Below are 26,801 nucleotides of genomic sequence, written 5' to 3' on the forward strand. Positions count from 1 at the left end.
AGGGGTTCCCAAAGTGGGGTACATGTACATACCTCCAGGGGTACTTGGAAGAAGCCCAGGGGTGACTTAAATTCTTTTTCAGAAAAATACATTAAATAAGTCACCATGTACCGAATACGAAACAACTAATGAGAAATAATGCTGAAATAAAAAACACAATAAATACATTCATATAATAGTTTTATTGGCAATCATGTTGTTTAAGCTTTGGTAACATTTTAAGAACATTTCTATTTTATATTGTTCAAAATTAGTTTATTTGAGTAGTTAAGTAATTATTTTTTGGTGATGAAAGGTTCATTTATTAATTAATGACCAATTTTTTTTTTCGTATCAATGAAAGAGGGCACTTTTAGGTTATATTTTGCACATAAATTTACTTTTAAAAGTTTATTTTTTATATATTACAGTCAAATATATGCTGTTTGTTTACAAAGTTTTGAAAATATAAACAGACACCTTTGGCACAGGAGAAAATTTTGCCTAATTCTTTTCAATCAAAAGTGCTGAAGTGAGAGTTGGGGGTACTTGGCTAAAAAAGTAGATTTCGGGGGTACTCCATTGTAAAAAGTTTGAGAACCACTGCTCTACATCAGTGATATGTTGCTGATGTATCCAGTATTTTACGGTAATAACTACAAATATGAGCCTTTTGACTGAACCCTTCCAAAATAAACATTATTTTCTGGGGATGGAAATGGATCCCTTCAGATGATACGACCTGCTGAACTCATCTTCATTCTATCAGTGACCGCTGAAAATGTCACCCCCTGCTGTTGAGCTGAAGAATTACAAACAACCGTTTGTATCGCGTCAGTGAAATGGAAATTAAAACATGTTTAAAACATTTATTTCAAAATAAATCTGATGACAGAAATATTGCATGTTAGAAGAATAAGTGATTAATACAAGTGCAGAATTAGAGGAGAATGAGCTGAGGAAAAATCCAAATAGGTCTATTAATCAAAATGAAATGAAATAAACACATGTTCAGACTGAATGAATTCAGATTGAGAATATCCTTTGGTTCAGTTCATCCTTTAAGTCCGAAAAAAAAAAAACCTTTAGTATCTTAATATACTTAAGGTGAAAAAGTTTGAATCAACTGCTGTTTTGATGAAAAAATAAAGGAAACAATCTTATTCACTAGAGGAAAAAAGCATAATATGACTTAAAACAACTAACAATGTACTTTTTTTTTCTTTTAAATGACCTTAAGCTATTATACAAAGAAGTCATGTTTTTACATCAACAAAAACACAAAAACCTCATAAACATAAAACATAACCTGGATCAGTGAGAATGATGAAAGTTTGAAAAGTTGGGATGAAAAACCAGTCAAGCCTAAAGCTTTGGGTCCAACAGTTATAGAAAGTTTTAAGCAAAAAAACCCAAAAAGACACATTTAAAGAAACTGAACGAGTCCCATTATCAGTGAAGAGTTGATGTGAAAGGACTTCAGCGCAAAAACACATACACATTGAAAACCAAAACCACTTAAAAACCTGAAACTCTGTGGACATAAGGGGGATGCAGGACAGACTGATGAGTTCATGAGTGAATTCACAGCTGGAGTCATTAAACTACAAACATGTCTGCAGCTTTTTAGGCTCTTTGTTTGTTAAACGTCTATGTTTTTGACGATACCAAACGCAGACACTGACGTTTAAGGTGGAATGCTTTTCTTTCGTGAATTGAATCAGTTTGTTCATCTGTTTGTTTTCATTAATTTTCATAGGTTTTGGTAATAACTGGATCATCACAAATTGTGGATGTTCGACTTCCTCACACAGAGAAAGTAATGTCTTGAAGAGTGAAAAAGATTAAAAGCACCCATGTTTATGGACCTGATATGGTCATATGAATAAAGAAGAAGTGACTTTGTAAAATGGGGTTAAACCTTAGAAGGAGGAGGTGGTGGATGCTGATAGTCGGGTGTATATTTGTCTTCTGTCTTTGTTATTTTAATCCTGTCTCTGACCCTTTTCACAGTTTTATTTGCACCCAAAACAAGCCAAAACTTAACATGCTATTGTCATGTATATACAACATTTCTATCCTAATACTATCGCAGTAATTTAGTTCTGTGAGGTAATGCATAATCCTGTACGACTGACCCCAGAGGTGTTTTGACAGCCCCCCCCGACCTGGTTGATGAATGAGAACCACCGAGCCCACAGATTGAGAATCATAATTTACATTTGTTTTACATTTTCCAAACTCAGGTACAGCTCGAGTAAACTTCACACATGGTTTCTTATAGAAGTCGTTTGTTTTGCTTTTTCTGCGTTCAATTGTAGAGTGTCCTCACATGGTAAATGAGGAGCCGTTGTCACTGGATCCATCCACAGAGCGCCGAGTGGACACATAGATCTCTGAGGTGACTCTGGAGAACCTTCGGGGGGCAATGTATTTCTTCCCCAGGCACCAGAGGTCTTGGACGATCCTCCTGAAGTGGTTCCTAAACTTCACCCCTATGAAGGCGTACAGCACTGGGTTCAGGCAGCAGTGCAAGTAGGCGATGGTCTGCGTGATGGTCTTGACCATCTGCACGTTGTCCACCACACTGCAGTCCTCATGCTTGAACATCCTGACAGTATCGTAAAACAGCGTGATGTTGTAGGGCAGGTGACAGATGATGAAGACCGCCACCACAGCAAAAACCACCCGCACCGCCTTGTGCCTCTGGAAGTTCCTGGCTCTCAGGAGGGTGACGATGATGCTGGTGTAGCAGAAGACCATGATGAGCAGGGGCAGAAAGAAGCCCACCGCCAGCTGAGTACTGGGGACCACCACCTTCATGACAATGGCTGTGTTGTTGTTGTCAAACTTCATCTCGCACACGTTTTCGGGCTCAGAATTTAGAGTCATGTTGTCGAAATGCAGTATGTCTATGCTGTGGGAGGGTGTGTAACATTTGTAGAAGTAGAAGGTGGGCACAGACAGCAGCAGAGCGCAGATCCAGACGATGGCGCAGATGAGGCGGCTGTAGGGCAGCGAGCGCAGACGGAAGCTGCGACGGGCCTGGACGATGGCGATGTAGCGGTCAGTACTGATGCAGGCCAGTAGCAACATGCCGCTGTACAGGTTCACACTGTAGGAACCACGCAGCAGTTTGCAGGCCACCGACCCCATGGACCACGACGTCAGCTCATTGTAGACGATGAGGGGCAGCGAAACCACAAACAGCAGGTCAGCAATGGCCACGTTCAGCAGGTAAACATCAGTCATGGACTTGGTTCTCTTGTAGAAGGCGTAGGTGATGATCACCAGGCTGTTTCCAAGGAACCCAAGAACACAGATGATGGAGTGGATGTACGGGCCCACCACCTGCTCCACACTGTGGTTGTTGTCATAATGACAAGGTTCAACAATGTCGGTTCCATTCCAATAATCAGAATAATCAGAATAATCAGATGAATTAGAATAATCCCATTCCTCTTCTGGGTAGAGCGCCATCTTGTTCTACCGTTAATGAGAGAAAAAGAAAAGGTAAATGGTGATGGTGAAGGTCAATGGAGTTTGTTTTATAGTTGAAAGAAAGACAGACAGCACAAAAAGAAAGCAAAGGGACACATATGGAATTAAATAGTATTAATTACTGTCACCTTGGTTTCCAGTTAACAGCTCTGCATTGTGAAGAATTAAACTGTGTATTTTCTGTCCTTCGTAATTTGTTTGGGATTATCTGCCAGTTCAACAAAGTTCTATGCAGTGAATACCACTACACTTTAAGCCATTAAGTCAAGTCGACCTGGACAACTGCAAGAACTTTGACTGAAACTGGCACTATTCAGAGAGCAAAGACCAAGAGTTCCCTCTGCTGCAGAGGCTAAATTCCTGAGAGTTTCCAGACTCAGAAACCACAGAAGAACAGCACCTCAGAATAGAGTCCGCACAAATGTTTCAGAGTTCAAGCAGAACAAGTATAGACACATCTGAGTCGACTATGTCAGACTTCATGGCCAAAGTTCAAGATTAAGAGTATCTTTATTATCCCCGAGAGGCCATTTGATTTACAGCCATCAGTGAATAAACAACCAACATCAGCCATCCAAGAGCAACAAATACTGACACAATCCCAATTCAGCTGCACACTTTCACAAAACCCAGAAATGATTTTTCTGTTTAGTAGAAACCAACAAATTCATTGAAAGTGTCAACATTAAAACCGGTCAATAGCAGAACCCAGATACTTGTACCTCAGTGGTTTCTCCTAAAATCAATGCACATTTCCTTTATTTTTCCAACACTGATGTTCAAGAAGGACAATTCACACCAGTTCTCTTCTTGTTGTTGAAGAAGAAGAAGAAGCTTGGACCAAGAAACGTGGAACAGACATTAGACCAGTGGAAATCTCTACCTTGGTCTGATGAGTCTATGCCTTTGTGAGCAGATGGTTTCTACCCATGTGGCTCCGCTGTGAACCACATGGAGGAGGAGGTGTAATGTTGTGAGGTGGCTTTTCTAGTGACACAGTGATTTTTACAATTTTCAAGGCACACTTAACCAGCAGGGCGACCACCACATTCTGCACAGACGTGCCCCTTCCATCTGGTTTGTGTTTAAAGGGACCATCATATTTTCCAACAGGACAATGACCCCAAACACACCTCCAGGCTTTGTAAGGTCTATTTGACCAAGAAGGAGTGTGATGGCATCAATGTCACATGACCTGACTTCCACATTTATCTCACCTAAACCCAACTGAGATGTTTAGGAGCTGGACTTTGAAGGCAGAGAAGAAGTGAAGCTGCAATAAGGGGTCATCACCTTTGTAAACTTCCAGGTAATAGCCTCATGAATCTCATATGTGACCATGTGATCTCTATTGACATGTGACTTAGTGTCAGAGAAACAGTACTGAAGTCACTGATGCTGAACTAGAAGAAGACCAATCCCATCTGTGAGCCTGTTGGCATGACCATAATAGTCAGATTTATAGGAAGTAATCAGATAATTGTAATAATCAGATTTAACACATTTACACGCACTTAAGAAATGCCATAATTGAAAAAGCCTGGTTTAGATGCTCCAGTCCATCATCGGAATTTTTTTAGCGTACATACATACGTAGTGATGGTCGACTTAAACTTCCTGTTGTCCTCTGCTCATATTTGACTTTGTAACTTCTGTTCTCCATGATTTTAATTGTGTTTACACATGCACAGACGTAAAAGAACAAAGTAAATCAGTTTAACCTGTATATATGCAGGTAAATATCAGAGTATTGGGGAGAAATCCAGGTGTGTTAATCTGATTTGTCATAATCAGATTATTGCTGTTATCTGATAAAGCAAATCAGATTATCCTGTTAACATGATCGCTTAAATAATTGGACAACTCCACAAATCAGATAATGATCGGAGTATTGGTGTGCATCTAAACAGGTTCACTGGTACAATGACGAGAGTCTGTAAAGTCTGTAAGGATCTAAAACAGGGGTGTCAAAGTCATTTTAGTTCAGGGGCCACATACAGCCTAATATGATATGAAGTGGGCCGGACCAGTAAAATAATATAAATAATAGGATAAGAACTTTTGAGTGAAAAAAGTAAATTCTGTAATGAAAATGTTTACATCTATGAATTGTACTTGAACATAACATGAACAAATATGAACAACCTTAAAATTCTTTAGTTAAATAAGTGCAATGTTAAAAATATTACGCCTTATTTTATCATTTATACATGTGAATCACAACTTAGAGATCACAGCAGATCTACAAATACATAAAATATTTAATAACAGGGAGAATATTATTAAAATTTCACATACTTCTCTTAAGACATTTCAGATATTCACATTTTTTGTTAAAGGCTAGACTAAATGTAAACATTTTTGTGTAATTTTACTTTTTTTTTACACTAAAACAAAAAGACAAATGTACAATTCTCGTTATTTATAGGTTATTATGATAGTATTTTACTGGTCTGATCCACTTTAGACTAATATGACCTAAAAGGATTTTAACATCCTTGATTGTTAATATTTTCAGTCTAATTTTTGCATTTCACAAGTTCATCCAAGGGGCCGGATTGAACCCTTTGGCGGGCTGAATTTGGCCCCCGGGCTGCATGTTTGACACCTGTGATCTACAATATGAAGAAGAAAAAAACCTCTGTTTTGTTGAACAGCTTTTTGTTTAATATAAAATTAGATATATATTCACATATATTGTTTTATCTATATATTGTTTTATCTTAGCTTTTGCCCAGGGCAGTATTTTCCCTTTTTCTCATCAGTGACACAGTTTACATGATAAAAACAGCCTACACACATTTAATTAGCGCATAAATGACTGTTTATGTCACCCTGACGTCTCTCTCGGTTTCATTCAGCTTAGTTTAAAACACATCATACACCTCAGAATATTATGATGAGGTGAAACTGGCATTAATGTCAGCACTGCAGATGATGGTGGAATAGGAGGCTTTGGGTTTGTTCTGCTGGTAAAATGTTCCACTTGCGGTGGTTTGAGGTGGTGGATGTTTGTTCTCAGGTGTCTCAAAGTCAAAGGAAGTTTGCAGAGAATGAGGTCAGTTCATTCAGTGACCCAGTTTATCACATAATCTGAGGTTTTTACTCAGCGCTCACAGCCTAAAATTTCAATTGATTGCAGTGAGAAGAAAACTTGTTCTACTGTAAATGTTCATCGCTTCAGATTACACTCACAAATATCACATTTTTGCTTAAATGTGATGAGAATCATTGTTTGCAAAAAAAAAAAAAAAAAGTTCTGTAATGAGTTTGTTTCAATTACAGGGATGTTCTGTCTCATTAAAACTGGTCTCAAAGCAGAAACAACCAGAGTTCCTCAAATGCCTCATGTTCCCACTCTGTACTTCTGTAGCTGGAGATCTCTCTGATGACAAACTGGACGTCTGCCGCTCAGTTTGTCACCTCCAACTTCCCTTATTTCAAATGTCAGATGAAGGTAAACAGCGGCTGCAGACGTCAGTGTCTCAGGTGATAAAATGGAAAAGAAATTTAATCAAAAGCATCTGTTTCTCTGTTTAATTAATGAAAAAGCTGCTGTTATTTCATCTGAAGTCGATGTTGAGGTTTTGTCCCTGAGGAGCATCACTTCTTACTTCTGATCTGTGGATGAGTTTGTGTTAATTTAGCATGATTTGGTGTCTGAGGTCGAAGGTCAAAACATCTGATTTAAATCACAACAGGATCGACAAATTAAGTTCTGTCCTGTTGAATCTGAAGAAAATTTTTTGATTAATTTGAAAACAAATTAATTAAAAACTGAAATAACCGCATCATCTTTTTACAGATGAACTGATCATGGAAACAGACTGAAAGGAAAAAAAAAACAAAAAAAAAACTTTGTTGCACAGTCTAAATGCCTTAATACACATTTATTTATTTCATTATTTGTCACGACTTCACAAACTAATTTTCCTGGCGTAGTATTTTAACATAATTTTGTCTGGTGTCAACAAATTTATTTTATGATTATTATTGAGTTTTGACTCCTCTACTCCTCTACATTTAACTACATAAATTCAGATTTAACCCATAAAGACCCAAATAGCCACCAGCGACACAAACCCTCTACTGATATAAACTGTTTAATACCTGTTGATCCACTAATCTTATCAATGCATGTAAATAATGAATTTAAAGTAAAGGAATGAAATGTCCTACTTTGTGGAACTAAATGAATAAAACTGAACTGAAACTGAACGAATGCAGACAGAAAACTGAAACATTCTAAAAACTGGAGCCACAACATCAGGTTTTCTCTAATTTTGTGTTGGTTGATCACATTTTGTAGCGCCTGTTCCTCTGATATGAATCTCTGGTTTTAGTTGTGGTTTCTTATCTCTACTGACACTGTGGGATCAGTTGTCAATGTGTTCGGCTTTTACATTTCACATCCTGTTGAGTTTTCTCAAACAAAATGACCATAGCAACACACTGTCACAGTATCTCAAACTCAATTTTACACCCAAAATAAAGAATAAAACTAAATGAAGGAAACTCCAAAAAACTTCTGCACCTTTATCAGTCCTTTAGCATTTTATCAGAGTTTTAATGTGATTTTTTGCTATAATTAGATAGTTTAGTTCATCATTTATAACCTTTAAAAGTCAGAAACAGGTGTATGAGGACACAAAGACCGAAAGCGTTGAGAAAATAAAGGCAGAGAAATGAAGAAATAGGTCAAAATAAATAAATGTAAGGTTTCAGAGTGAGTTTGTTGAGGATGCAGGACTTACAGAGCTGTGTGGACGCTGCTGGTTGAGATGAAGCCGCACACTGAGCACATACTGAGAAAAGGGAACGTGAGCTTGTGAAACACTGAATTCAGGTCGGCCCCTTTCACCCACTCCTTTTCTAGACTCAAAGAGTTTACACTTAACATGTAAAAAGATACAGAATGCAACAGACATGGTTTAATGTATTTCCTTTTTGGTGCATGTTTGCACTATATTTGTTCCTCATTAGTTTGAACTTTCAGTTTTTATCAGACCATTGGCTCTGATGAGGAACAAGAGGAATATCTGAAGGAGAGTTGGGCCGCAGTTGAGTTAAGATTAAAATACCCTTTATCATCCCAACAGGACAATTCATCTCAGGCAACAGAGCTTCATTACAGCTGAAATGAGCTGTATAAATAATCAATACAACACTGGTCTACCTGCCTCTCAGATTAAATGTGATAAATCTTTGCTGTTTGACCTTTTTTCAGGGTTTACATGAACATACATGGTTATTTCTCATTCTTTTCTTCAGATACAACAAGAAAATACAGGATATGTGCTTTAAAATTAACTCTACAATTAATCCTGACCCTTTTATGCTAAAATTTTTTACCTGTTTTGCTTGTCTGCTTTATCTATTTATCTGATTTTTGTTTGTTTTTCTCATGCCTTCTGCTGTAATGCTTTTAATGTTTTATGTAAAGCACTTTGAACTGTCTTGTACATGAAATGTGCTATATAAATAAACCTGCCTTGCCTAACCCCTTATTTTAGATATTAGTCTACAGTGTGTTTTTAGAAATTATCTGCCTCAGGGATTAAATGTGCTAAATCTTACATACGTACTTTAATTAGATGAATTGGAAAACAAATGACAAATGTGCTGGTTTTGATGTTTTCAATGTATATGATCATCAAATTACTGCACATATATATTGGTTTATGTCTGTGTTTTTCAACCTTGGGGTTGGGACTCCACGTGGGGTTACCTGAAATTTCTAGGAAGTGATAAAAAATTAAAAAGTTACTAATAAAAAATATATGGTGAGTTGAGAGAGACAATCACAATACATAAAAGACATGACAAACTCTGAAGCTGAGGCACTGTGGTTCTGTTTATCTTTCAAATGTTCATTGTGGTCGGTTTCAGATGCTGCAGCTCTTTCATAATTCATAGTTTGAGTTATTGTTTGTTCAGTATTAATTGTCAGCCTTGTAAATCCAAGCTGGACTGACTGTACATATCCTGACCAAGGAAAATCAAATTCTCACTTTGTGCAGTAATCTACAGCTGGCTTTTCTGCCTCTGTCCATAATAATATACATTATATAGCCTAAATGTTGTCTAAAATTAATGTTTATTTGCAACATAGTATAGCAGACTATTACATGATCAAAAATAAAGTAATTTTAGCAAAATAAAAAAAAAAAAGTCTCTGTTTTGAATGTCTGGGGTTGACAGAAATTTGTGGTGTCAAAATGGGGTCATGAGTCAAAAAAGGTTGAAAACCACTGGTTTATGTACAGTCATAAAATAGATTTATAAATGTTCAAAAATAAATAAACTGTAAAGTGAATGTATTAATATGCAGTGTTTTGAAGTAAAATCCATTTTCTCGTTAAATTTGTAGACTGTATCAGAGAACCTACAGCCCATTTATTTATTTTTCTTTATTAGAGACTCAAACTTGGTAAAGTTTTACTACTTTTATTCTGGAAACGTTTTATTTGTAGACCAGTGAAATACAACACTGTACTGACACCCCCATGTCAGCAGCAATGAACACAGATGACAGCATAAAGTCACATAAATATACAAAGAACATAGACAAATATGAAAGAAGACACAAAAACACCAAACACCAAAATAAAAATGTATCAATGCAACAACTTTAGCTGTTTGTTTGGAGGGAAAGGAAAACGTAATTGAAGAAACAATGGGTTAACTGGTCCTGCAACATTTACCCAGTGATTCAGAAACACTTCCCTCAGTTTAACTACAGTCACAGAAAAAATTATTAGACCACCCTTGTTTTCTTCAGTTTCTTGTTCATTTTAATGCCTGCTACAACTAAAGGCACATTTGTTTGGACAAATATAAGGATAACAACAAAAATAGCTCAAAAGAGTTTAATTTAAGAGCTGATATCTATCCGTTTTCCATGTTTTCTTGATAATAACCAAAATCACTTCAGTTCTTACATCAATAGCTATGGCATTGTACTGCCAAAAACAGTGCTTTTAGGCATTCCATGTTTTCTTTTCTGTCTGTTTTAGTCACAGGATACACACAGGAGTCAGTACTTGATTGCATAACCACTGTTTTTGATGACTTTTGATGTCTAATAACTTTTTCCACAACTGTATATGCCATATGTGACTGGAGAAACCAATGCAGAATTAATCTATTACAAGAAGCAAACAGGTTGCATTGGATTTTTTGTTGAGACAGAAAGGCATCCAGAGGAATAATGTGGATTTATTCTCTAATTGAAATTGAATGAATTTCTTAACCTTCGCCTACAGATTAATCAAATGTGTTTATGCAGAAGAAACAGTTTAGCTCTTTAGTCTGAATGTATCAATAAAAACAGACTGAGTGTGTCTGGATTGGATTTGTGCGTTTATATAAGCTTCACTGTGCCACTATGGAGTTCTCGTGACCGTAGTATCAATAACACATAGTTCCTCCTCTGCTGGTTCTATGTAATAGAAGCGTTAGTGTTACATGTTCAACTCTGCACTTTCCATCACATCATAACTCATACACAGATTAAAATAAAGACTGTGATCTGTCAGAGATGTATTTTTACATATTCAATCCGTCTATATAAATTAATTTGTGATCCATGCATTTCCTATAATAATAATAATAATAATAATAATAATAATAATAATAATAATAATAATAATAATTTATTTATAGGTGCCTTTCTTGGCACTCAAGGACACTGTACAGTAAACAAGGAGAGTGTAAAACAAGAAATAAAACAGAGTAAAAGTAAAAAGCAGGTTAAAAAATTGGACAATGCAATTGTGCTCACAATGAGAAAGTGGGTGAGGTAGAGCTGGGTGTCATCTGTGTAACAATCAAAGTTGATATTTTATTTCCAAAATATGTTGCTGAGGGGAAGGAGGTAAATAATTAAATAGAGGGGCCCCTGTACAGAGCCCTGGAACACACCTGAAGTAACTGGGAAAGACTGGGATATGAAAGATTTAAGCTGAATAAACTATGTGCATTCGTTCGATCGACTCCCATTAGACACTTGTTTTTGCTTTCCTACTCATTTAAGATCTGTAGTTGTTATATTTTGACATTTAGAAGCATTGAGAAAACCCAGAATAGTGTACTTTTCTTTGAACATTGAGTGATGTTATGTTTGTTTTTTTTTTTACATTTTTGTGTTTTTGCCATTGTGTTTCTCATGCTATATCCACAAATGGATTCACAGGTGGATCATCTTTTTGATGTTACAGTTTTATCTATTAGTTTTAAGTCAGGTTTAATGTTGTGAAAACCAACAAAATCCTTTCCTTGACAGTGTGCTATGTCTTTTCTTAGCAATTTGAGACCACGATAAAAAATCCCTTTCCATTTATTTTCAAGAAAATTATTTTAAAAATGTAAGACTTTTCTTTCCAAACTGCTGTCCATTGGAGATCATTTACAACCAGTTCACCATATTTGCCACAAATTCAGCTGTATTTGTACATAACATTTCTCAGTGCATTCATTCAAGTCTCCTCTTAATGACAGTGAAAAAAATTTGATTTGAGGAACCATCTGAGACTCAGAAATCTCAGTTTGTCAGCGTCTGATTCACTGAGAAAAGTGGTGGGAATCAACATAGCATCTATGTATAAAGGGCGGGAATTGCCATAGCAACCACATAAAGAGTGGGAACCACTGTAGCAAACTTGAATATAGGGGTCCTTAATGTAATTTGCGTCTAATAATTGCCAGACTTCTTATGATCATAGTATTAAATTCTTCTTTCTTTCCATTATAAACTTTATATATTTATTTTTATTGTGTTTATTTTCCCACATATAATGTTATTGTAAAACCCTGTGTATAGATATAAATCTTTAGGAACAACAGAATGTCCCCTGAGGATGGTTTTATTTATCTTAATTTAACGTTTCATTTGGCAGAATAGACACTGGTTCATTAAAACTGTACAGACTTAAATACAGACAAGGCACACAGATGCATGCTGGGAGTGTCAGGGCACATCCTCCATGTAGTCGGCTCCGTGGCTCTGGCTGAGCTGGGAGACGCTCAGATCCTGGGTGGTTTCATCAAACTGTAGAAACAACGATCAAAATGAAGCCTTTAACATGCAAAGGTTAGAACAAGATGGACCTGTTCCAAACTACTGCGTTTCCTCACCTTGTCGCTGGCGTCTGGTCCCTCGATGGAAACCTCCTCGATCTCTTCACCGATGCTCAGCTCACTCTTGGACAGATCCGACCGATGACTAAAACACCAACACGTGGACAATTTTAACAGCAGAGGTTTATTAAATGAAAACAACATGATGAATACATATAAACTCACTTCAGATGACAAGTTACACTGAAAATCTTTGTCAACAAATGAAGACAAGTCAAGACATAAAATCATAACTCATCTCTTTGTGTTGGACGTTAACTCTATTTATACTATTTATAAATGACAAACTCTCACAACCCAGTTCATAAATCTATAAACCACGAGAAAAAGTAAATAGTAAACTTTTAGTGGATTTAGATTCAGACTGATAGTTGTTGATCTTACACTGACAAAAATAACCGTTCAGACAATGGACTAAAAATATAATAAAGTTTAATATCAAGTCTCACCTGTTGAAGTCGTCGTCATATTCAACGTCATCGTCTATGGGAAAAAAGTTTAATGTTAAAGAGTCTGGAAAGTTAAAAGAGTCAAACTGCATATGTTTGTTAAAGTTGGGGTTCATAATTAATTCATAATGAACAAAGACATTCATCAGTGTTCGAAACCAGCTCGACCTGTGGTTCAGACTGGTTCTAAAGACTGCAGACCTGGTGGATCAGACCAACTGTAGACCCAGACCTGGTTCAGTGACAGTATTGAGTTTCATTTACAATAATGATAAAAATATAAATGACTGACATAAAAATCTGTTGTTGTCGAGCATATATAGGTTTTTAAACAACAAAAGAGAATGGTTTCCATCCACTGAAACTCTACAGGGCTTTTATTTTGAAACAGTTAAGGAAGTGTTGAGTTTGTATTAAAAACATAATGTAATAATTTGAATTTCATCAACTGGAGTCATCATTTCTATGACTAAAACAGAGGAGATTATAAGTTAAACCTCCTTCAGTTAAAGGCCTGGACACTATCTGAGGAAATACAGTGGGTGACAGTTTGATGGATTTATTTTTCCATGTGTCCGTATTCATTAACACAAAGTAGAACAGAAATAACTGACCTAAATGCAGAGACCCAGTTTTATCGTTGGGTGCCTTCGAGTCTCTGAATCCTTTTTCTTTCGAATGTGAAGCTCCTACAAAAACAAAAACAAAAAAAAAACAAACTCTGAGTCATATCTAGTTCTGAGCATTACTGACAGAGAAGAGTGACAGCTCTGGGAGAAAAGCCTCATGGGAGGTGGAGTTTTTGGACCAGCAGACCTTCATCTGACATTGGTTAAATTCTGTCTCTATGTCAGATGAAGTCCACGTGAAAGCAGACCAACTGTGGAAAGTCAGACCATTTTTGCTGTGGGTGGAGTCAGACACGCTGCTTCCTCCACCTCGTGTTGGAGCTGCTGCCTCCATCGGGGACCCCACCGGACTGTCTCTGGCTCCTGACACTTCCGCCTTCCTGTAGACAGAGGACACCAGGTCAGCTGAGGACCACAAACACACCACTAGGAGGATGACTTTTATAGTGGGTCAAAGAGGAAGTCTGACAGAAGGCGGCAGTGGTTGAGGAACACCGACCCAACACTGCATGCTTCAACCTAAAACCAGATCTACTTTGAACCACAGTATTACATGAACTAGACACGGTGGTCAGAGGGCGGAGCTTACACCTGTATCTCACCTGTGTTCAGACAGAAGGTCCTGCTCGCCCTCTGAGTCTGCAGCCAGGAGAGACAGACTGAGACCAGAGACAGAGACAGAAGAAACTGATGAGGAGGAGTAAAACGATCCTCAAAGTGATCTAGACCTGACCAAGTCCAGGCAGACCCAGTTGGCTGACAGAGTCACGGATGAGCTGCGTAAAGACCCTAATCTACAAAACCTGTCGCTCTCATAAAAACCTTTTTTCCACCAACATGATTTTGTTAGTTCAGGTCCAGATTCTGCTCAGTTTGTGGATCTGCTGAGAACCGTGTCTCTGTGTCAAGATTTTAACACAGATCATGAATCATTTGGCCACAAATCGATGCTGGTGTGACGTTTAAAAACAAACCGGCTCAGTGGAAAAGAGGTGAAAGACATGTTTAAAATGCATTCAAAATATAAACACAGGCACGATGAAAAACACCCGTTGAAGAGGTTTGTGTTGAAGAAGTTAATCTGAAAACTGAAGAACCACACACAGCTGGATGTGGGAGTATCTGGATGAAGACTCACTGTGAGGGTCTCTGAGTTCAAACTGTTGGATTTGGATGAGGTCACTCCTTGGACTAGACTCAACCCCTGACCTACAAGTAAGTCTGATATTTTTCTGTCCCATCGTACTTTTATTTTGACAGAGGTTCAGATAATTCACTGTGACAAAAGAAAATACAGAGCGGGACATTCAGTCAACATGTCTTAATAGAATCTGAAGACACCTCGTCTCCAAATGTAGCGTAACCCTCACTGTGGTCCGCACACAAACACACACCACACAGTCCTCAGGTCACATGACTCGTGTTCTGTCTCAGCGTCAACTCAAGGCCTGGAGCCCATCGACCAATCACAGCTTGCAGCCTCTGGTGATGTCACAGACGGCGTGTCGGAGCAGATAAGGATTAGACGGTGAAATGTCCCTTTAACTGTCAACACTCACTCTATCCCTACATCACTGATGCATGCCGGGAACTCAAACAGCAGCCCTGACACAACAGTACAGGGAGAAGTTTGGATTCAGGGGTATATGGTAGAAAGAGTTCATGAAGTAAAGACAGAAACAGACCTCATGTGCAGCTGCGAGCAGTAAGCAGGTCACTGACATTCACATCCAGGACAAAACTGGTTTTATAGACACTGAAGGCCTTTTTAGTTTCACATTTCAGTCACATTTTGTTTAAACACTAAAACTCCTCAGTTCGAGCGTTCGCACCATACAGCCCTGACGTCAGACTTCTCCAGGTATCCACACAACAGGTCACAGGTCAAAGCTCATTTGTGGCTAAAGAGGCGTCACTCTGCGGCGTCAGTGCAGATCGGGATGTGTTTTAATGGGTCAACACTAGTAGGACTGATGCATCCGAGGACACATCAGTCCACCCCACAGTGACATGTGGAGGATGTTTAAGAGTGAACCTCCCCCTCATGCTAAGATCGGAGTCATCTGATTGGACGGCGGACACCGTGCAGACTCACTCGCTGAGGCTTTTGCCTCGTCTCATGGGGGAGACGATCGGGCCGCAGAGACGGTCCTCCATCAGAGGGACCACCCTGCAGGGTGAAGGGGGAGGACAGAGAGACAGAGACATAGGAGAAGAAGAGGCAGTGTGTGCTGGTTCAGACTCCACCAGGTCATCTGCCTAAAATCAGCCACATATCAGCCTGAAATCCAAATCAAAACAGCCCAAAATCAACCTGGAGGCAGAACCATATTGGTCCAAATTAATTCTAAAATCAGGCCTGATGTCAGTCTGGTTACAAGTCAATATCAGGCTCAAAGTCTTCTTATGCGCTGCTAAAACTAATTGAAAATAAACTGAATTTTAAAAAAATGATTTGAATGAAAATAAAAACTCATGAAAAAGTAACAGCTATAGGAACTCAGTATCACAAACACACTTTGGATGCTATTGTTGGTTTTCATTCTCATTCCTATTGGTTGGTAAAAACTGCCTTCAAATCCAGGAGATGAATTTATGACTCTATAATCATTTAATGGGACACTGACCCTCAGTACAAATAAAAATATGGTGGAGTCTGAACCTGGGTTGAACATAAAGAACTGGGAAAGGATGATGTGCCTGAAAAGACAGAAAGACAAGAAGACGAGAGGACAGAAGAAGACGAAGAAGAAGAGCTCCAGAGAGAAGGAAAAAAGGAAATAGGCCTGTCCAACTGTCTGTCCTCTGAAACAGAAGGAACAGAGGACTTCGAAGGACTGCTCCATTAAACCCTCCCCTGATGGAAACTCACCGGCCATACGTCTTCTGAGGTTTGGGCATCGGGTCATCAAAAAATGAGTCTCCGTCCTCCAGATCATCCTCCACGTCCAGGTCCACACGGTCCCTCCTCAGACCGGATCTGAGGGCGGCGTCTCCTTTACTCGGAGAGATGACTGGGTCAGAGTCCTGATGGGCAACAAACACAATGAGGAATAGGATCAAGAATCAGAACAGGTCCTGGTCTACAGCGACAGATTCAGATCAGACTGTGAGTGATGGAAGCAGAAGGTGAGTTAGTGCAGAAACTGATCTGAGGTCAGTTACAGTGACCTCCTCCGAATAACCTGATCTGAAAAGCCCTCACATCACAGATAACCTGGTCCAGTCTCCAGACCAAGTTTGTCCGCCCGCTAGTCCAGCAGTCTGAGCCCAGACTTAGTGACGTAAGCAGTTTGTGTTGAGTTAGTAAAAGTGACAGGAGGTGGTTAATCAGACAAACATCTGAAAATGATCATTATAATCATTGGATGTGATGGTCAGTCTGCAGATGGATCAGCTGGTGGATTCATAGATCTCTGCTACTGTTACCTGAGCTGTGGTCTGACTCAGTCCTCTGAGATTGGACCCTTTATACCTGGGGATCTGTGAGGACAGGACACACACACCTCACACACCTGGACACACCTGACCTGACTAGTAACATATGAACGTTATCTCTGGGAGACGTTCCAGTTCATCCTTAAAGGTCAGAGATCAGGGCTCTGTTCAGGTCTTCAGAAAACTGTTCTGGAAAAGCTTTTCTGTGTGGATGAGTGTTTGTGCACAGAGCAGTCTTAAATTTAAAAACATACGAACACCATCAAGTCTTAAATGTAAAAGCACATAATCGTCACTAAGTCTTAAAAATAAAAATATGCAAATGTCAGTTGGTCTTAAAGTTAAAAACATGTAACATGTAAACGTCACTGGGTCTGAATCCATCATCTTTTAAAAGCAGAATGCACCTGAGTGTCGGTTGGAGTCATGTGACGTACCTTACTAACTGGGGGTGAGGTGGTCCGGTCCTCTATTAACACGCTTTGAGGCTGAACAACGTCTGCAGAGTCCGCGAGCACCTGAACATAACACGTATCTCACATTACCACCTCACACGTTACTCTCACAGGTTCTATTATTAATATTATTATTATTCTAAATGTTGTGATCATTACCACAGATCTGCACTGGGTGAAGAGCTGCTTGTAGAGACTCATGAACATGTGGAAGTCACACGCTGAGGACAGAACAACGTATTACACAGTCACTACAACAGGTCAGAACTACAGCTGACATGGTACAGAACATCCCATCTGATCTGAGCTCTTACTTCTACTGAAGGATTTATCTGCAGCTCTGAGCTCATCAGTGATGAACCTCTCCAACATGTTCCTGAAAAAACACACACATGAGCCTGACAGTGAACGCAACATGGATGTTACGTGCCTTTCAGTTTCAGATCATCGTACTTGTTCATGTTGGGGAATAAATCCCTGAAGACAGACTGCAGATCATCTTTTGTGACTGAGCCGCTTCGATCCTGGAGAAGACGAACTCATCAGCGTCTGAACACAGTGGGCTGTGATTGGACATGCACTGATCAAATGACAACACTCACCTTGTCATAGAAGTCAAACTTCTTGCGGGCGAGTGTGATCTGTTTCTGCGTTGGTTCCTGAGAGAAATAAACCAAACGTTAACAAAAGGAGCTCAGGATGAACATGTACATACAGCCACGAACAGAAACAATACACGACACATGTGATTATAAATCGTTTCATATGTTTTCTATGTATTTACATTCAGTCACAAGAGCCTTCAAGTACATGCATCATGTGATTCTTCACATGTTCAACTAAATTCATTATATCAAAGTGATTTTCTGATAGAGATGCACAATGAATGTATCATTTCAGTCTCATCTCACAGTAAACAAAGCAACACAAACACAACATGAAACAACTACTAAACAAACAGCTGATCTACAGAGGATCCAGACAGTATATGCTGAGTAACAACCAGCAAACCCACAACTACAATCAGATCAGTTTATCTGAACCTGAAGCCCACTCATTATCAACTATGACATGACATGATGAAAAGGAAGAAGGAGCAATTAAAGTGTTTGCAAATCCCCACATCATCCTCAAACACTGATCTAAAACCCAGATATGTTCAGGTAAGAATCCTTTTACTCATTAAACTGATCAAATATCAACACAGCTGTTGATGAATGTAGTGGTCCAAACACTGATTAATCATTGCTGCTCTTTTTAGTGGATGGAATGATTTAAGCAACAGAAGGAATGAATGAACAAAACCAGACTGGACATTAAGCAGTTTAATATCGTGTTAGTAAATGTAGAAATCAACTTGACCAGTGGGAAAAAAATGTTTTTTTCTGCAGTTTGTGATGCAGGAATCTGAGGAGCAAACTGTTGTTGCGACGAAGAGTTGGACGTGTTCACTGGTGAGAAAATATTTGCGAATAAAGACACCTGATCTCAAATGAAGAACTGGAGCACGAATGAGTTTTAGTTCAGTGTTAATCGTTGCACAATTTGAAAGAATGAGTCTGAGTACAGTTGGATAAACAGCAGCAATAGCATTAACTGTGACAACGTGAGGCAACATGAGTACTTTGTCCCTAATGGTAAAACCAGACGTGAAGCCTTCCAAACCAAAAACCAGCTCTATTCAGGCTGCCTTTGTGTTGCACCAAATGAAAAACACAGCTGTTCAAGTCACCTGCTGGAAAATGATGTGACTGTTGTACAGATAGTTAATGTTTGTTTTTGTGAACATGGACTGATCTAATGCTGTGGATGTTGTCATCCCACTGAGGTCGTGTTTGTCATGTCACACAGACGACGACAAACCACAAAAAACCCCCAAAGTGCTGAGCTGCAACTTTTACCACAGCTGAAGACGAAGAGGAGGAGGAAGACTTGATTGCTGTAGCATGTTTCTACTGCATGATGCAACGTGCAGATACACAGCATGTGCATGAATAACACGATTAAACAAACAGGTCACCCAAAACAACAAATGAAATAATGAACTGAGAAAAAAAGGATCAGTAAAGAGCAAAATTAGAAACAAACTATTTATTTACAGTTCCCACAGACATTGAAAGCATCACTCACTAACTGGAAAATTTATCGACCACTGTCGATGACTGAGACAAAACCACGACAAACCGAGATCAACAGGAAACACAGAGGCTCCATCCACTATCACCTCATCACCGTGACAACCCAGATTATAAAACACAGACTCACCTTTGAGATGCTTCCTCCTGCTTCTCCCTGTTCACACAGAAAAAATTATTTAGTCATTTATCTGAAAACACAAGTTTACACTGATAATCAACATAGTCATTGTTCATCCTCTGTTAGATGGTTTATACAGACGTTTTCATTAAGGAACCCATAAACCTGACATTTTCTGAAGTAAAAAAATAAAAACTACAAAAGCACTCGGAGAGTGCAGACCTCCATCAAGGCAGATCAGTCACCCCCCGATCACCACCAAAATTTAATTATTTGTTCCTTGTGCCAGTATCAACATTTCCTGAAATTTTCATCCAAATCCGTCCATAACTTTTTGAGTTATCTTGCACACGGACAGACAGACAGACGAACCAACGCCAGCAAAAACATAACCTCCTTGGCGGAGGGAACAATGGTGTGTGACAATACATCTGTAGATTCACTGTGAATAAAACTACAACAAAAGGATTGAATCAGCTGATAAATGAGTATATTTGTCTTACACACAACATCGACTGGTGACATTTAAACAAATCAAATATAGAAAAGATCATCAGAGGTACAAAACCAATCTGAGATCGGTCTGCATGGATTTGCTTTCATCAATCAGCTATAAAAGAGGAAAAAGCATAAATGAGTAAATGTGCAACACCTCAGAGGACGCCAGTAGCTTGTCTTTGTGTCGTCCTCTCCTGACCAGCTCCAAGAGCACAGGAGAGTTCTGTTCACCTCTGAGTCCGACAGACCGAGCTCTTGCAGACCAGGTCCCGACCGTCCAGTCCGTTTAGCTGCAAATACAAAAAAAAAACATTATAACATCAGAACAACACAAGATCTAATCCAGTCAGGTCAGCTGCAAGTACACAAAACCTGACACTTAAATGACAAAACATCAACCAACAATATTTACACAGCAGAAAACAACACCCAGTCACACAAAACAACATTAAAATAACCAAAAAACTTAAATGAACAAGTGGTGCCAGGCACAACAAACACTGCCCCTTGCGCGTACTGTAGCTAATTTGGCATCGATCCAGCTGATGTCATCATGCCTATGCATGTGCTGATGTCAGGAATATCAATTTCCTCTATATATGTATAAGTTTGAAGGAAGTTGAAACAAAATTGATGTTTTTATAGACATGCAAAATTTTCGGCCATTATAAGTAAAGGGGGGAAAAAAAAAAGCTTTTAAAATTCATAAAAATTTTTTAACCTTGACCCTACTTTTCCCAGATCTATTCTGGGTCACTGCAATCTACCCAATTTGGTATGGAATTCAACCAATAGTTTGCTGCTAGAGTGTTAACAAACAAAGAAACAACAAACCAAACCAAAACAATACCCCTTGCCTTCGCTTCGGGGGCGGGGTAATAACAATGCAACACAATCTAGTCCAATCTGTTCTGTACATGTACACCAAACCCAACATTAATAATGACAAAAACATCAACAAACAACATCCAGCCCCAGTCAGTTCAGGTGCAAATACGCAAAGCAACGTTAAAGCATCAGAACAAAAAAAAACAAACAAACAAAAAATAAAAACAATAAAAACTAACACACAACATCTAGTTCAGCTGCAAAACATCACAAACAACAAGTCACAACAACAAATTCCAAACATATAGAAAACACTTTAAACAACAGCAGAAAACACCGTTCAGTCGAGTCCATTCAGCTTCAAGTATACAAAAAAAAAAAAAAAAAAAATCGCTATTAAAACATAAACACCAACAAAAAATCAATGAGCATCTACACAACAGAACGCTTTGTTCAACTACAGGACCTACAAAACAATATTAAAACAACAGAACATAAATAACAACAAACCAAAAACATAACAACACAACATCTATGCTAGTCTGTTTACCTTCAGACACAGGAATATCAAACTGTATCACAACACAAAACATCTAAACAATAAAAAAAAAGTCATCACAACACAGAAGACGACCTTTGACCTTTTGAAAGCAAATCATGTCACCTCATTATTTTGTCCTGTTGTACTCGTGTGTAAAATTGTGTGATAATTAGTGTATAAATGAGTTATAGACACAAAGTGATGGTGACCTTTGACCTTCGTCCACCACATTCTAAGCTGAGATCGACATGGAGAAGGTTCAGGAGAATCAGATGGAAACTGATCAGAGAAGTCCACACATTCAGATCTGGTGTGAACCCTAAGAACATGACCATGACTCACCGAGTCATCTCAGGCTGGAACACTGCCAGGGGTGAAGTCCAGGTGAAAGACCTGCAGGAAGTCCAGGATCAGACTGGCCACCAGACGACCTCAGGGGGGGAGGGGCAAAGGGTCACGTGCTACTGTAGACTTTCACAATAAAGGCATATTTTAAACCCAGGTTTCTGTGCTTCATGTGGATCTACAGGAGGAGGACAGTAAACAGAGTGGAGGTTTGGATGATGGTTTCCTCTGTGTCATTGTTACTGATGTTCTGTGAATGCATGCAACTGAAAAAGTTCTGATAAAATTCTTAAATGACATTTTGGCTGGTGGTGAGGTTTTGTTATTTTCTTTTTGTTGTTATTTATCTTTTTAACACAGAAAAGAAACAGTCTTTCAGCCCTTCATCACATTATCTTTAAATTAATACAGTTTAACATACACACTTACGGAGAGAAACACTTAATTAACTGCTCTTCTGATATACCAATACCGATATCCAGCTGATATATCTGTGCTTTCCACATTCTCTGTGTTAAAATAAACAGAGGATTAATTTCAGTGTTTCCTGTGTTTTCTTCACTGAAGAAACAAACTGTCAGTGGCTGAGGATGAAGAACAAACAGCTGAACTTACTGAACCGCTAGCTCGTGTCACTGCTCCCCCCAGTGGTGAAACCACAAACTGCACCCAATCACATCACAACAGTGGAGTCAATTATTAAAAAACCCACATGAGACAGTATAGTAAAGACACAAACTGACCGTCTTTAGTGTTGAGACATTTCTTCAGGTTCTCGTTGACCAGAGGGGTTTTATTCTGAAGAAAAAATACAACAATAACAATGTGGATTTAAATAAAGAGAAGAATGAAAGTGGTAAAAACATGAGGGTAATTAAAGTGAATGTGAACCTCCACTCGGTCCTGTTCCTCCATGGCTAGAAACACAGCAGCTCTCATCTCGGCCTGGAGAGCAAAGACAGAATTTAACATGGACTAACATGAACACACACTATGAACACACACAACAGCCCGCTGGATGCAGGTTTTGGCTTGTCTGTGGTCAATAAACCTCTGATGGTTCACCTTTTCAGAGACTGTTCAACTACAACAGAATGTTATCATAGTTTTTATCTGGTTGAAACCGAAGCACACATACACACACTCATATTTACTGAACTCTTATCTCTGCATTTGTTTGTGTCTGCTGTTACAGGACCTGAGTTTTCCATCAGTCAAATAACTTTATTCCAAAAACTCAAGGTGTTTTATGATCATTTATGACATAAACACATTTCAAATACATATTTTTTTCTCCAAGTCTAGATGTAGGAGAGATCTTTTGCCATAGTGTTTTGAGAATTATTTCCTATCCAACTCAGAAGTCCATCCTTATAAGACTTGGGAGGCGACTCACCTCCACCTGGCAAACTGTGTGACCGCTAGGGGGCAGTTTCCCCTTAAGTGCTGACTTATGAATTCTCTCTGACACCTGGCACATATCTCTCCCTCTCTTTCAATACTCATGAACACATTAAGACAGTTTTTGTTTTCTTTATTTACTATTTGGGAAGCTATTGTTACTTTGCTTTAAGATTATGCACCCATTTTTTTAAAAAGTTGTGCTGAAATGCACTCAAAGTTGCATCCATACTGCATATATTAAAAAAATGTCCTTACCATACACTCACAACATCTCAGTCTTTTGTTTATTGTTACTTGTTTGTGCCATCTTCAGTTTTTATCTTCTTGTTTCTGCTAATTTGAATGTGAGATGATGTTATGAACCACTTAGCATTTGGGTCTCACCTGTAAAATTTGTTGCACATTGAATTTCCTTTCTTTTCTTTTTTTTTTTTTTTTCGCTTTTGTGTAGATACATACATCATTATCATTACTAACATTCCAATCATTATTATTATTATGAGTGGCAAATAAGGCAAAAAAGTAGGATTTTAAATACAAAATATAGAAGAAACAATAAATTGAGTAAAAAGAGAGGCATCATATTTGTTCATTGCAATAATAATATGTATGAAGCAATATTAATGACACTGTAATGTGTAATTCTTTGGTTCAACATTAATACATTAATCTCATATGTTGTTACCTATTTTATTTAAGTGAAAGTCGGAGCGAAAGATTAAAACCTTATTGTCAAAAGTAAAACTGAGTTCTGAACTTCAGAAACAAAAACTATCCATGACTGCACAATGTCTGGTATTGACAGATTCCAGTCAATCTCACCAGTGTCAGGTCACAGCTCTCACATAACAAACAACCAATACCTTCATTTTTTTAAAAAAAAAATGTTGTAACACTATGTTTATTATCATATACATTATATCACAATGATTATCATAAACTTTTGAAAAAGTTTTGTTTTGCTTCATTTTACTCTTGGAAAACTGGATTATAGTTTTCTAATAAGTCATTCTCATTTATATAACACTCTAAAAAAGTCTATAAGTGTATAAAGTGTCTAATTTTCTATCTTTATTGCAGACAATGAGCTGCTGTATGAGGTTAAACGATGACGTTGCTGTGTTTTGTTAGTTCTGACTTTCCCTGAACGCAGCATTAGCCGTGTTAGCCGGGGTTAGGGTTAGGCCAGTCCTCACAGGTGTTTCTGTTGATTATTAACACGGGTTTAAAGGGTTTGGATTAAATCGAGTGCATCGGAGTTAAAGTAACTAGATTTTCATGATGATGATGATGGGACTGTAACTTTACGGACTGGAGCCGGAGCTCAGTCCCTGTTAGCCTGTTAGCATGTTGGTGACACCGGGTTGACACCAGTTAACTACTGACAGATCCGGATGAAAGTGGGTCAGACCTTCAGCTTGTTTAGGACTCCATTGTTCTCCAGGTTCTGGATCAGCAGATCTCTCAGCTCCGTGTCGTCCTCCGCTGCCGACATGTTGATTTGTAGCTGACAACTAACGGCGGCTACCAGGACAAACACAACAAACCTGTAACAAGGAAGTGTTTCTTCTACCGCTCTGAAGGTTAAGCGCCACCTGCTGGACCGGCGGACCTTTGGAAGAGTTCATCAATGTATGATATCATCGACATTGAACAAGATGATCTAAGTGACTCAGACTGTGAGAGGATCAGCTACACTTCCGGTCAAAAGTTTTAGAACACCCCAATTTTTCTAGTTTTGTATTGAAATTCAAGCAGCGTGAACAGAAGACTTCCAGTTGCGGGTTTGATCAGTCCATAACACCTTCTTCCAGTCTTCAGTAGTCCATGGTGGTGTTTCATGGCCAGGCAGGCCTCTTTTTCTTTATTCTGAAGTCTCAGCAATGGCTTTCTTGCTGAAACTCGACCCATCAAACCCGCAACTGGAAGTCTTCTCTTCACAGTTGAAACTGAGACTTGCTTACTACGACCACTATCTTCACTGTGCTTGAAGCTGATGTCCTGTGAGTCTCCGTCACTCCAGCTGCTGACTGTCATAAACTTGGTCTTCTGATTCTGTTGTGTCTTTGGCTCTGCCAGACTCTTCCTGTCAGCATACCCCCAGTTTCTGAGTGCCTTTGGATGGTGAAGAAAACTGGACTTACTGACACCTGGACTTTATTGGCAATTTCTCTGTAGGAAAGACCTACATTTTTAAGTGGTTATGATAAGATAAGTAGATAAGATAAGATAATCTTTATTGTCACATACACAATTATACACAGTACAATGCGCGGGAAATGTGGTTTGTACCTGCATCCAGTTTCAATAGAAAAAATTTAAAAATAAAGGTTCAATTAAAAAAAAAAAAAAAAATAAGGTTCAATATAAAATAGGTTCTGAAATATATGTACATATACACAATCAGTCAAATAAGCAGAAGCAACACTGTTATACATTGTACCATTATACATCATACATTATATAAAGGTGCATGTGTAAGAGGTCGGAGCGGTACGACAGCAGCCAACCTCACTGGTGCCATCTGGTCTGTCTCTCTTCTATCGTTAATTGCCTTTTCTTCGTTTCCATTTTTATCGTAACAGACTACTTTCTGCAGTACAATACTGTTCAAATAATGCTCATAACAGTATGGTACCAAAGTGTGTTCCAAAACTACTTTTATGCAGACAGAGGGGGTTGGAAGGAATTCACAAACACTGGGACACCTGTAGGAATTGGTAGCACCAACTTTCAAACACATAAGGATGCACCATACACCGAAATTTGTCTCCTGCCTTTAACCCAACACTAGATTATCATGTATCACACACACTGCATGCTAGGAGTAGTGGGCTTGCCATATCAGGCACCTGGGAGCAAATGGGGGGGGGGTTTAAGTGCCTTGCTCAAGGGAACATCAGCCAACAACTCTCCGCCAGTCCAGGGAATCGAACTGGTGACCCCTCAGTCAATACTGGAAAACACCTGATCTTCACTGGAAAAATGGTAAATACAGAGGATTATCTCAAAGACCATGGCGACAAATCACTTAAGAAATGTTAAATATGCAGAGAAAAATCATTTGGGAACTACCATAAAAGTAGCACTGGGTCTGTGTGGGTTAAGATGTAACCATCAGTTCATGTTTTGGCATCACTTAGTATCACATATCATTTGAATAAAAAAAAAATGTCATTGGTTTATACAGATCTATAATTTTAGCAAAATGTGTGTTAGAATTCTTCTAACATCTGAACTGGTTTAGGATGAGCTGGTTCAGGAAAAGACCTTTGGACTTCTGCAGGGGACTTGACCATGTTGTTATAGCTTTAATAGACCACAGGGTGGCAGCACCACC

The 26,801-nt window shown here is 38.6% G+C and overlaps 2 protein-coding genes across 2 annotated transcripts; both read right to left on the reverse strand.

Annotated features, from left to right (window-relative positions):
* Positions 1-379: 379 nt before the first annotated feature.
* On the reverse strand, positions 380-8,262 carry LOC115415154 (C-C chemokine receptor type 6-like). Its single transcript, XM_030128628.1, has 2 exons — positions 8,235-8,262; positions 380-3,465 (listed from the first exon to the last, which is right to left on the reverse strand). The coding sequence occupies exon 2, from the start codon at positions 3,457-3,459 to the stop codon at positions 2,308-2,310; it is 1,152 nt and encodes a 383-aa protein (XP_029984488.1). The 5' UTR covers positions 3,460-3,465; positions 8,235-8,262; the 3' UTR covers positions 380-2,307.
* Positions 8,263-11,539: 3,277 nt separating this feature from the next.
* On the reverse strand, positions 11,540-25,022 carry cep43 (centrosomal protein 43). The gene is given in 22 exon segments (XM_030128786.1): positions 11,540-12,529; positions 12,616-12,703; positions 13,068-13,101; positions 13,682-13,756; positions 13,964-14,076; positions 14,299-14,355; positions 16,569-16,723; positions 17,126-17,179; positions 17,572-17,652; positions 17,749-17,810; positions 17,904-17,965; positions 18,043-18,113; positions 18,192-18,248; positions 19,855-19,881; positions 20,498-20,568; positions 20,571-20,600; positions 20,603-20,633; positions 22,045-22,083; positions 22,085-22,143; positions 22,801-22,855; positions 22,949-23,002; positions 24,873-25,022. Coding segments are annotated over 22 exon segments (1,440 nt in total). The 5' UTR covers positions 24,957-25,022; the 3' UTR covers positions 11,540-12,448.
* Positions 25,023-26,801: the final 1,779 nt, after the last annotated feature.

Source organism: Sphaeramia orbicularis, chromosome 24 (assembly GCF_902148855.1).
Source record: "Sphaeramia orbicularis chromosome 24, fSphaOr1.1, whole genome shotgun sequence".
NCBI classification, from domain to species: Eukaryota; Metazoa; Chordata; class Actinopteri; order Kurtiformes; family Apogonidae; genus Sphaeramia; species Sphaeramia orbicularis.